The 13515-nt window shown below is 34.0% G+C and overlaps 1 protein-coding gene across 1 annotated transcript in view; it reads left to right on the plus strand.

Moving 5' to 3' along the window:
• Nucleotides 1–13515, plus strand: part of LOC110374538 (probable serine/threonine-protein kinase DDB_G0267686) — a 180445-nt gene that overhangs the window by 75858 nt on the left and 91072 nt on the right. The window contains exon 3 of the mRNA XM_049847007.2: nt 9957–10152. Coding sequence (XP_049702964.2) covers nt 9957–10152 — 196 coding nt within the window. The remainder of the gene's footprint in view (nt 1–9956; nt 10153–13515) is intronic.

Genomic DNA, 13515 nt, shown 5'->3' on the forward strand with positions numbered 1-13515 from the left:
CCAATTCCCGAACTCGTAAAGCTGACTTCTTCTATTTCCCGTAGTAATTTATCGGCAATAGACGAAACAATTGCCTTTTCGCCCACCGATACAGTTGCCTTCGAATTGGACGATTTATTGGCTACACTATCTGCTGTTTGTATGAGTCGTATCAATTTGAGAGGAATGTTTGCTGTTTTGGCTGGTGTCGAAGGATTGTCGTCTGATTTGTTCGGTTTAAATGTTTTGGCAGCCTTGCTTACGTTATTAAGTCCGGTTGCTTTATCTTTGTCTACTGGGTGCTTTGTTTTTTACATCTAGTTATTAAAGACAACAATATTTTGCTTAGGTAGCTATCAACATAATGGAGATAAAAAATCTAAGATACCAACAATGCTAGGCAACCTACTTTTTTTAACACATCAGACTGAATACCATGTTATTCAGAAATCTACATAGGACTCATATGGCTGGCAGTAATCAAACCAACTATCTTATTGGCTCCACTCTAGTCAAATGTACGTGACGCACGTAGGTTACCAGACTGAAAATTGAGAACAAATATGCAGCAGTTGCTACCCGCAATCAACGCTCAGGACTGCGCCCGACTAGAATTCCAACTGTCTCCTGTGTTAGTTTATCTTAGGGCTGCTAACTCTTGTCACCAACCACAATTCAAGAATTTTAAGGAGATATTTGGCAACTTTGGTCAACATAACTGTGCATATTGAGAAAACATCGAATCATGGAAAGAATTCGTCTTAAAAAATATTTTCGGATCCCCAAATGCATGAGCTTTTTAATCTCTTAGACAGATACATAAAAGTGTCCTGAATAACTTAATTTTCTATCATCAAATTCGATTAGTCAGTCAGGATGCACTAAGTATGTAGATGAGGTATCCTTAAATGCCATTTTGACAACCCTACCAGTAGTTTATAACAAGCTGATGATACAACAGAATGCAACTGGTGTAACTCATTGCGTCCGATGTCCCACTTCTTAGAATTAAGTTTTATTGACCACAAAGTATTTGCCGGCACAATTGTTACCATTGTTCAGAATCTAGAGATAGCTTTCAATAAGATCTAGATTAAAATAAATAAGGTAGTAATGAAATCCTTGGTCATTGGACCCGTAACTGCTAAAGATGAGGCAGAAATTGTGCATTCTGCTTCTTTCTGTAATGACTTAATTTCCGTCATCGATAAATAATATTCGACCAATGAAACCAATCCAATATTTAATCGTCAATAACATCGTAATGAAGCAATCAGACAAATAATAGCAACGTAACGAATGAAACAAACAATCAATATTGTTACAATACCAATAATAACTACTGTAATATACATTATGAAACCGAAATTGTTTCAAATTCATGTTCTCACCTAAGCTTTTATGTGCGAGCAAAAATGTCTTTATTTCAACATCAGTACCTACTTACAATGCGAATTTTAATTTACACTCAAATATGAATAGCAATGCACTCAAGTATAAATAATGTACCTGCGTTGAATATAAATATTAGAAACATTCTAATAATTTTTGTACCAACAAAAAAGAAGAAACAAGACTGACACACAAGTCCAAAGCAACAATTAGGCTAAATCTAATCAACCTAACCAAATTGAACAGACATACAAATAATGAAGATAAAGATGAACTATGCTAATAAACAAAACATGTCAATCAAAATACAATAAATTATAAACAAATAAAACATCTAACAAAGTAGGCTAATGAACAAACATAACCGTACGTAACTGATCATTATGATCATCTTGATCATGTCATTAACATTTGAACCATTATTTGCGTCTAATAAGTCAAAGTTAGAAGTGTAGTTATTTCTGCTATTTCAAATGTAACACAATCTAATAACAATTCATCATCTTCTTTCCTAACTAATAATATATAATAAAGTAATGTAAGTTTGTTGGTTTCACTATACTTTATACTTAAAAAGTCAAGCCTATTTGTTATGGAAGTCAGTATTGACTTTCGAGACGGCTGAGGACTAAGATTTTTGTCACAGAATTATGCCACTGAATTACATATTTATTACCCTGGTGTGCAAAATAACATTTTCAACACACGAGCGAAACGGCTAGAAACAACTAGTCCCAAATACCATAACACGTAACAAAAGACCAAAAAAAAAGCTAACATTGTTTACCAGTCGATCACTTTCGAAAGCTCGTTGTTCTAACAAGCTGTGAGTATCAAGAATAATCCATATTATATCAATTTGCTTGCATAACCTGACCTCTGAACCTGTCTGGGACTTCAGGTATCAATTATGATGGTACCTACTTTCATTGTGATCTTATTACGTCGATTTTTAGATTGATTCTGAGATAATAGAGACGTTAGGATGTGTGGCGTGCGTTTAGTGGCCTTTGACACTGTTTTTCGCGTATAGACATGTTCAGATAATGATATGTTATGGTTGATTTGTTCCAGTGTTATGTCTTCATTGTAATTCTTATGTGATCTTTCTCTTCTGCATATGAAAGTCTTTGATTCGTTTTAATATCTACGTCTGTTATAGTCGTGGATTCTTCAACAGTAATTATTTCTAAGGATCACTATAACTGCATATCTTCATCTTATTATAGTCGTCTCGATAAAAAACCTCATTCATTGCATTCATTCCTCTTTCAGCTTAGATTTTCCGTTATCTCGTGGGAACTGAATGCGTTCTTTTGTTACAAAGATATCCAAGTTTTCAGACAAATCCATTATTACTTTAGCCAGTTTGAACAAGAAGATTTGTGATCCGCGATCTTATAAATTCTTTTTGAGATCCTGAAGAGAAAAATGGTTATTACCTACTTCTTATGGAAAGTACTTCGATTCTTTATGGAGTGGTAAAAGGACGTAACATCCTGACATGTAAAAAATGTATGGTTATGTTTAATGAAGAAGATACGAAAAATGTGCCTTGCAGGAATCATTGCATAAATATATGAGGCATGCTATTTATAACTGATACTGTTCATAATACCTACTCGACCTTAAAATGAACAAGCCAATAAAAACAAAACAAGATCAATCAAATTTTACAACCACCAAAGGCAATTTCAGTGTTAAATCAGATCGAAAGTGTTGACCATGAACATTTGGAGTCAAAAATGATAAAATCAAAAACATTTTTAATACAACGTCTAATAATATTGTAGTAGATCAAACAATCAGGTTCCAAGGCCAGTTTAGTAACATTTGTTAGTTTTTGTCAAGAAAATAATCGAATTATGCTAAAGGTTCTGATGATGTTTATTGAAAATTATAGCGGATCTAATGTCTTAATAATGTGCTAGTCCACTCCGTCTTGCTTTTGTAACATTTCAATCTCAAGATGCTATTAAGATTATTTCGACAAAGATGCAGTGAAATATTTTCATTCAATTTGCAATGGGTAACAATTTCTTCTCGTCTTCTATTTTTCCAGCTTGAATTGAGATAATATTATTTGTTTCGAGTCCCTATTTCATACATCCTACTGTTTCTCCAATTTAAAAAAACCTACTCCAGCGAAAGTAAACCGCAACAAATTAACCCGGAACACGATATCTGACAGATAGGCAGTCCAGTTATCGATTTCAAGTAGACCACTTGACCTAGCCATATAAGTGGAGAAAACAATATTTCCTTTGAACTACGATTGTTGGAATGTAGCCCTTATAACACTTATGGCGTTGCAACCGTCTTTCCCTCTCCAGTGTCTGTTCATTCATACGCCGTTGATAGATTCCATTGATTTATATTTGCTTTCTCTTCATTGATAAGTTTTACGTTGTTAAGGCCTTATTCAGGTGTTAATTTGAAGTAAAAGTCAGAACGAACAGGAAAGTGTCAATAGCTCAGTTTATACAGGCCTTTTCTGTTCGGCTATTAAACTCATTGATCTGAGAAACGGCTGTCTATTTTGATGCTTTACTTGTATCTCAAGTATGATTGCTATCTATTTTCTAAAATATATCACCGCTATCAGAAAGTAGGAAGTCAGCGAAATGTGGTTTACAATCTTCATTCTTGACAGTGACAACTGCACTAACATAATCAAAAGGTTTGCAATCACGTTTGCTATTAAAGTCAGCTTTAATAACGCGGGTCAAGCAAGGTTAACTCGTTAAGCCAACAATGACCAAATTACGTTGCGTCACAAATCTAATAATAAAACAATAAATCATACAATCAAGGGTCATGTTTACTGACATAACTAATAACTATAAAGCTTATTTGGAGGCAAATTTAATATCTAGTGGCCCGCGTCGCCCTGAAAGTGTCGTAACTTGATAGCGCAATGCATAAATCTCAATCAGAAGTATTGTAAAGCGGTGGAGCGCTGCATTTTATTGTCACGTTTAACAAGCGTATGATGTAAGCGCTGTTTTATTGGATTCAATGCATTTGGCCCAATTGTGAAGTATTATCTAATAACATTATTGTAGAGATTGTCTACTTCGTTTTGGTTTGCGTTTATTGTTGATTTTGTTCTCACGCGTTGTTGGACTTTCGACCACAGAAATGTTAGAAGTATTTCGTTTAAGAAACTGCTGAAATTTGCTGTGTGATACTTTTACTATTGTTTCTTTATAACTATGATTTACAAGTTCCTTTGTTTTACATAAAATTTTATAATTTGGGTTTTCATGAACGTTGGGGTTTTCGTGCACGTCAAAAATTTGAACGCGGTCCGACGTGTATATTGCCACTTGTCTGAACCACGGAGTGTAGAATGGCTGTCATAAAAAGCCCAATAATTATAAAAGTTAACGATGAAATACCACAGTGTTTCATTTTCATTATAGTGTGGCTTTTTGGCATGTAGCTTATACATTAACAAACCGTATAGTTTTGTGTTTTAAGAGTATGTGTATTAAATTCCTATGTGTATTACAAGACAAATTATATTTACTACTCACACCTCTGGGGCCCTTACAAAGGTTTCAGTGAACAAATCTATTTATAAAGACATTTACAACTTCCTCCACATTTCGCGTTTACAGTACCAACTGAATTAACATAAACATCGATTTCGATTTGTGATCGGATTTATGAAACATTCATGATTATAAACTAAGTGACATTTGAATAACAGAATCTTGATTGCGGACACTATTTCAGCATAGTGTTGTCACTTTTGCGTTAAGATATTCAACAACATACAAAAGAAGAATTCTAAAAAAAACATATAGGTACATAAACACACAAATATTGAGAAAAAAAAATTATATAACTTATCAACGCCTTACATCTAGGTATTGGTATAACACAAGCTTTCCACTATTTATTAATTTACGATCCTTTGAAATAGGAAACACACTTAAACTCAGAATTACACGTCAATAAACATCAACAACGCGGAAAAACTTGACTATTTGATTTCTTTGGCACGTTTCCTGTTTTTGACATTCCCTTTCAATAAAAGGAAACGCGTGTCGTTAATCCAAATAAGAACTATTAAAAGCACGCAGTATAATTTCGAAAAACATTTTAAAAATAAACTTAGGACTACCAACTACAGGAGATTGCTTTTTAGCGGCGCGTGGCGTAATCGAGAACAGATTTTGGTAGTGGCTGAGCGTGAATTCCTTTGCCAATTATAGACGAGCTTTTTATTATGACGTGGCGGTTCTTTTTTTGAATTTGGAATTTTATAACATGACGCAACTTTTTTGTTTGCTCTTCTGCAGTTTGACATAGCTTGATAGTTTTAACACGTTTTTTGAATTACAGAATCATTATAATATCTACAAAAATAGCTATTGGCTTAATAAAAAATCAAACATAGGCCGATAGAATTCCTGTTGGTTCAACCGTAAAAATGTAGGAAAGGCTTTTTACAACTTCATCCATTGTAAGCTGTGTTTTAGTGAAAAAAATTGCGCATAAATATTTAATGGAACGGTTATGTGCCTCACACGGGAACAGTCAGCGGACCATAACACAATGTACATTATCTGCGAGCCGATCCAAGATGGCGATTGCGAGTGCAATTTCTCAGTTTTCTCACACGTAACGTTGGGGCCAAAGGACCAACTTTTGTGGCAAAGTTTGTGGTTGCTACAACCTGTCGCTATGAAAGTGAGAATATTGTACCTAATAGCTTAATAACCACTAACCTAAAATAAAGTATTAAAAAGTATAAAGTACCTATTTTTATGTTTTGAAGCCCTTTTGTAATTTTTCTTTTTCATGTTTTTTTTTTACACTAAGGCATACTGTGCCTAAATAAGTACATATAGCTATTTCTTATCTACTTTTAATTCCATAACTCACAGTAAAAAAAATATTTAGTATGTATTTTATAATATATTTGCACCTCTCATTGCATCAGAGCTTTCGCCATAATCTCAACCAACGTTTGATCCAACGTTGGCACCAACATGTGAGGCCTTTGCTTCCGACTGCACTCTTAATTAAGAAGTTCCCATTGTTATTAGATAAGTATGGAAACTTTTTGCGACATGTTTTTATTACGTATTTATGGAGCTGATGATCTGAGAATTATAGATAAAGTCTATTGAGTTTATATGGTGTTTATATCCCAGGGAATCTATTAGATTCAGATCATGAGATTGGTATAAATGCATTGACTTGGATTAATTACGACATTTATTTACATTTTATTTTCCGTTCATTTTTTTAAGCCTGTATGTAGTACCTACCTAAGAGAATGTGTACGTTCGTTGAAAATCGTCTTATGGGCTTGCAGATTACAGGAAATTCAATGTAACTGTAATGTTACAATTTATTTGACGAGCCACAAAGTCCCAATGATGAATGAAACTACAATAAAAACAATACTAATTAGAGCATCTATCAACAATTTTAATCTACAAAATACCTAAAAGATATCATTAGCTCCATCTACGAACCCATCCCATAAAATAATAACAAAATATTCAATGTAAGACTAGCAATATTAATAGAATTCACAAGCTGACATCATACCGAGTTCAACACACAGTCAGATGTCAGGTTGTGGTTTGAACATGTCAAACGTGACTGCTCTTAAAGGATTTACAAGTCGTTAAATACACTGACAAACAGACGTAAATGATCTTTTCATATTTATGTTGTAAAAACGTTTGTAGGTAAAAACTTGTTGATGTAATTTTTAGTTCTAGTGGACGTTGAAATGATTTAAAAAATATTTTTAGCAATTTATTGGCGGAAAGTAAGCTTTTACGCTAATACGTAGAGGAATACCTAACGACAATAGGTACGTCATAATTTAAGCCTTCCACAATTCACACCACAATTTTTCTACGTTGTAAATATTTTATAATACTTACATACATTACGTCATTCTAAGTAACATAAACATAACTAAGAACATAAAAAATATATCTAGAGTGTCTTCCATTGATTTTATAACACTAGCCTAGCACTCAAAAATTAGCTTCAAGGCATCAATCAACAATAAATAGGTATTAAAAGTCAGCTCAAATAATACAATGCAGCTTAATAAACATACAATACCAACCCGGAGGCTCTCAGTCCATATCATAATCAAAATACCATAATAACAAAATACTAAAACAATCTAAGATAATTCACTCACATGAAAGTTATTGTAACTTAATAAATTCTCATTTGCCGGCTATAAAATTTTATGAGACAATATAATAAGCACATAATCGCAGTCGCCTAGCTTATAATGTATCCGAGATACCTAGTACCTCCGCTTTCACAAAGTACTTATTTAATTCACACCTAGGAAAATTCTAATCTACATAATGATAGGCTGGGTCTACATCGGTTCCTAGGAGACGCTAGGAATGTTGAGATAGAATTTCGCTATTCAACTGTTTATAGCTTAAGCGACAGTCACCAATCAATGTAGTTCTCGATAAATTGCGCTATAGTGTGGCCTCGGGTTTTTGACAAATGATGTCATTGGGTTTTTTACAATATTGCCTACTATCTTTAAACGTTGAGAAATATTTAAGTAACTTAATTTTAAAAGCATAATCATGTCAATGATAGGAGATAAAGTTAATTGCTAAGCGTTGATAGTATTGCTAATAAAACTGGATTGTATCGAAACTCCTGCGAATCTATTTAGTAATAATTGTAGGAGCGTTGCATCAGTGAGTACTAAGGCTAATATTATTATTGAAGGCAGCAATTTACTCTTTATACTTTAGACAAGTTTTCTCTTTAGACAATCCGTAGGGCTACATAGTAACAGGCACTGTCTATCAAAATGTTCCGACGATAATCGTTTCAATTTTCACGGAATTGATAAGAAATTACATTCTTAAAAGAGATTTTATCAACCTTTTTGGTTTCGTCGTTAAAAAGAAATGAAGGTTGCCACAAATGTTGTTGATACCATAAAATTATAATTTAAAGTATGCGAAATCAATTTGACATCATATTAAAATTCCTTGACAATGTATTTAGAAATTGATTGAAGTGAAGTAGTGGGCAATTTCACGATGATAATCTTTATACTTATTATTTTTTTATAGCTTAATTCGAAGCGCGGATCTATTATCTTTATGGGAAAGTGAAAATATAATAATTCCAGTGATTATGTTTGATGATAAAAAGAGTTATTAATGAACAGATGGCGTATGTTTTGTAAGTAGCATTTTTATTCAGTTTGAGACAAACAATTTTGCAAACTGAAAAAATAGTTTTTCACATATTGATGTTCACGTAAGAGCACATACATATTTATCAACAAGGGGTACGCTAATGAGATGTTATTTATCTCGCAAGAACATGCCAACCAGAGTAACAGTAAATCTCTTATTTCCAAATAAAACTTCGACAATCAATGACATCATCAAGCTGAACAAGCTTCTTCATTCAGCATTAATTAAATTAAAATGTTAATTCAATTAATTCGCTGCATTCCATTAAACGCTGCGCATTGAAGTCGATCGGGCGTTGCCTACACAAATAAACTTATGGTACTTACTTTCTTTGAGCATGTAACTAAGTGGAGGTGAAATGCGAAATCACAATGTGAAGAAGAAGGCGAAGTTACCTAATTTTCTCAGAGGGGCTAGTTAACGCAGCGCTAATAAGCTGACTCCGCATTTTCATCACATTTTTACGATGTCAAAACTTTAAAGCACTAGGATCACGGAAAACTAAGTCACATGGACATAAATATGGACACGAACGGCGCTCCTGTCCCTTTGGCAGAGAATAATGAATTCGTCTCCACTTGGTTAAATTCTCCAAGTACATTTCACAACAACCAATGTAGTGCAGGATCCAAACCGTTGAGCAACCCACAAAATGCCAGGTCTTAAGTACCGGTCAAGGACTGAGTATGACGGAATTCGGCTTCTCGAAACATATCAAGTGAAGGATCTATAATTCGTTTAATACTTTCGTTTCGTCAGCTATAGTGTTTAGACTAAATTGAATCGGCTAAACGCTTTTATCTAAATCTTTGATCAGAGGATTAGAGAGGTTTTTAATATTTGATAGGAAATTAAAAGGCGTTTCTGGTCTAGTAATTGGGTTGTTCTTGATTGATGTGCAACAGATCCTGTGTTTAGTTAACTCAATTAGCAATATGTTCATTATTATGAAATTAATATTTTTACTTTCGTTTGAGAACCAACATCTTACGAACGATTAGCATCTGTAAATTGACTTTACATTTCAAAATTATTTTTTGTTAGTAGGTATAATATACCTAAATAAAAGACTTAAGGTAATTTTATATATTTTTGTCCATGAATCTGTCTCTCCTAATCAGTCGATACAAACAAATGCCGAAGCATCTTTATACTCAAATCTCTCTCTGGTAGTATCGAATTGTCGTTTCAACCAATAAAGGAACAGACAGTGCATCTGTGTCCATCCAAATGCTTGTATACTGTATGTCCCATGTAGGGCCCATTTGTCTTGCGTAACTGGCCGTGGCAACTACTATTACTTACCCAATACCCATCACCTAAAAATATAATCTCTAACATTATCCCTTATTGTTCCAGAGCTTTCTATCAGCGAACGCGAAATGCTGGTGGGCGGGTGCCCTAGCAGCAGCTACAGCAGAGCTCCGGTATGCCGGCTACGTGTCACCAGGGGTGCTGCTGGTGGCCGGAGCACCCAGGGCTCTGGAGACGGTCAGGGGTGCTTACGCACGGTCGGTCCTGAAGCCGCCGCCGACTTACCTCATTTGTGGGCTTGGTGAGTACTTTTTTAATGGTATTGTATTTGGGACATATTTAGGGGATTACTATAGTGGTGATGAAGATGACCTCCGTCGACGGTTTACTGTGGTATATACCGGCAGTTTTAAACCGTTCATTGTCTAGCACTCGTGAAACCAAATTTTGCCTATACGAATGTTGTATTGTTGTAGCGGAAAATTGAAGATGAATGGAAGATTTTGAAATGTTGTCAGATAGATTAGTATCTACATACCTATTTTCCCGAAGTCCTGAAGAAGTTCCATTTGTTCATAATTGCCAGACATTTAGACCTAAATCAATCAGCCTTTATTTTATAACGTGAACCTATGTACAATAAAAGGTCAGAATGCTTTAGAAATATTAACGTTTACAAAGACATAGTCTTAATTGTTATTGTATTTTATGTATTCGTGATGGCCAACCCTCACCTATTGCAAAAATAGATGCAATAAAACATTGTCCTAGCAGTTTCTGATTTACCTGCATATTTATGCAACATTAAATCGAGGATAACACAGTATTTATAACTTCTTGGAAGTTTTGAAGTCACAGCGATGATGTCATGAAGTTATAAAAAGTTGCGTCAAATGTGAGACATCTAGCTGCAGGCCAAACGGCTATTGCAAGGCTATTGTGATGGTAATATGGATATGGTCATAGATTTATAAAATAAGGTGACATAATCTCTTTTGACAGTGACAGGTGGCATTTAGGTTTGCTTTTTATTTTCGTACAATCAGTAATAAGTGTATACATGTACTCTACCGAAATTATTTTTTTTGGCGAAAATGTTAATGTTTAAAAATTGTTTAAAGTATTTGCAAACCATATTTAAGAAACTGAAGTTCTTTAAAAAGCGTTATGTATATTTCTATTTAGATCTAGATACATCCTTATATTCCCAAATGGAACTCCCATAAAACGATAAAAAAATTGTTATTATTTTTTGGCAAATGACTGAGGTAAAGTAACATACCAGTGATGACTATCCCCATTAACTCGAAATAGCCTAGAAAACATGCAGTCATAACAAGTAAACAAAACAATAAGGTACCTACCTTGAGCTTTATCTGCACCAAATATGAGTCAAAACAGAGCCTATCTAAGCTTCAATCTGTCATAACCTTGCAACTAGTCTGACTCAGAAACCTTTAGTGTCAGACTTCCTAGTTCCCAGCCTTAAACATAAATCTCTTAAAGTTAATCCAGCAAAAATAGTGTTGTACGATGACATTATCGATAAGGAAAATTGAAATAGAATTGTAATTTTATACAACATCTATGAAGTCCGTGAATGATCAATTTCAGTCAGGACAGAGGGTTTGTGATTCTAAATATCTGGAATGTATTTTTAGTCATACTTTAGCATTTTATTCTTCGTGTCTATGAAATGTTTCGGCTGTACTGTCTTCACTAGCTATTTTCTGAATTATTTTTTCAATAATTATACAGGATACATCCTACTTTGTAAATAATTTGTAATTACCACGTTAAAAAACTGCTTCCTTATAACAATCAAACTCAAAGTGCATGTCATCACTGCACCTTGCATCCTTTTCCCACGATTAGCTGTAACAAAGGCGTAATTACGTGCGCGCGCGCAGGCGGGCGGCGTTGTGCTTAACCGTTGTCGAAGATTATGGTAGAAGGTATAGTTAGAACAGATTTACAATTTAGAAATAATATTAACAATTACATATAGGTAGTAAAATCAATTAAAAAATATAAGTTTTGCCAATTTTGGTGGCCCTGCCTTGATGGACTTTCGTTGGTAAACCTAATAATAAATAACAAAAAAATACTGTATTCGAGGTGTTTTAGTGTCAATCAGTCCTAAATGGATCGATAGTTATACTTCACTGTTTTTAAGTCACTTAAAACGCTTTAAAGCTATTAAAACTCTACGGAAAATGTTAATATAGCACTATGAAGGCTTCTGTTAATTCCCAAAAATCTTAAGCATAATCATAGTGTTATTATTTGAACAAAATTCTTCTGTAAAACAAACTTAACCTTCTCGCGCTCACTTACACTACGGCATGAGCGCCCGCGCAGCGACGGCCTTGCAAGGACGTCGCTTATGTAACGCTCGCTCCACGCTAAATGTCAAACGGTTCCGTAGCTGTTATGTCATATGAGTACCTAATAGTTTGTAGAGAGTGGGTGTAATTCTTTTTGTTTTTGTGTGTAATTTGCCTAATGGGTTTTGGTCTGTGTAGTTATTTTTATTTTATTTTTTGTTACTTTGATGGGAATATTCTCGATCTGACTGCACTTTTGTAAATAAATTTCAGTATTTCTTTTTGAGGTTTACTATTCTCGTTGAGAATTTTTAAAATCTTAGTACATTGCTTACCCCTTACATGACGGTGCGCTTATCTACGCGAGTCGCAATGGATTTTCTGTTGTCCTGTAATTATAATTATCGGCATACAAGAGGGTAGGTACTTCTCGATGATTTAATTTAAGAGATTTTAGATTTAACTCTCAAAGGTATTTTTAGGACATTTTTATTTTTTGGAAATATTATCAAGCGTTTTTCGTCCAATATAATTTTACTTCTGGTAGAATATCAGGCAGAGAATTAGGTATCTTAGATGACAAGCTTCGCCGATCCTTATCTGTCTGAGAATAATGATGATGATATTCGTCCTAGAAATAAACTTACGTAAATCTTTATTAAAAGCTATACAATAAGGTCTTGGCTTCAATGGCTCATGTTCAAAGACCACACGCATGTTGATGCTATTGTGATAAATTTAATGTCTTATATGATGGTTAGATGCAATTAACCTTCTAGGTATTTTGCATAATTAAGCGTTTCAATTTACATTGCAATTGAGTCATTTATTAAAACTTGCTAAAATTCTAATAATCTATTCTAATAAGAGGAAAAAAATTGTTTGTTTGTAAGTACCCCGAAAGCTTCGAAACAACTGAACCGATTTGACAAATTCTTTTAATAAGCTACATTCTTCCCGAGTAACATAGGCTATATTTTATCCCGGTAGGGGTAGAAGTTTCCACGGGAATCGGGTAAAACTGCGAGAAAACATCCAAGTATTTATAAAATAACCTACAACAGCTAAGTAGATAAATTCCCTAAGTAGGTATGTTAAAATTAGAAACCCATTAACAGCCACCATTTTTTGCTAAAACTCGTTGCCATGGTTATTTATAAACAACCTTAGCATAGACAAACGAAGTAACGTCATCTGTGAAGGGCGTTTGTAACTATGCCAGTCATTTAGTTCAAGAATCCTGTGTTAACGACTTTCCTAATTACCACTATAATTGCTGGACCATTATACGGTAGGTTTAGAATTAGGTGGTATTTTAAACATATGTTTTATTTGCT

This window comes from Helicoverpa armigera, chromosome 4 (genome assembly GCF_030705265.1).
Source record: "Helicoverpa armigera isolate CAAS_96S chromosome 4, ASM3070526v1, whole genome shotgun sequence".
Classification (NCBI taxonomy): domain Eukaryota; kingdom Metazoa; phylum Arthropoda; class Insecta; order Lepidoptera; family Noctuidae; genus Helicoverpa; species Helicoverpa armigera.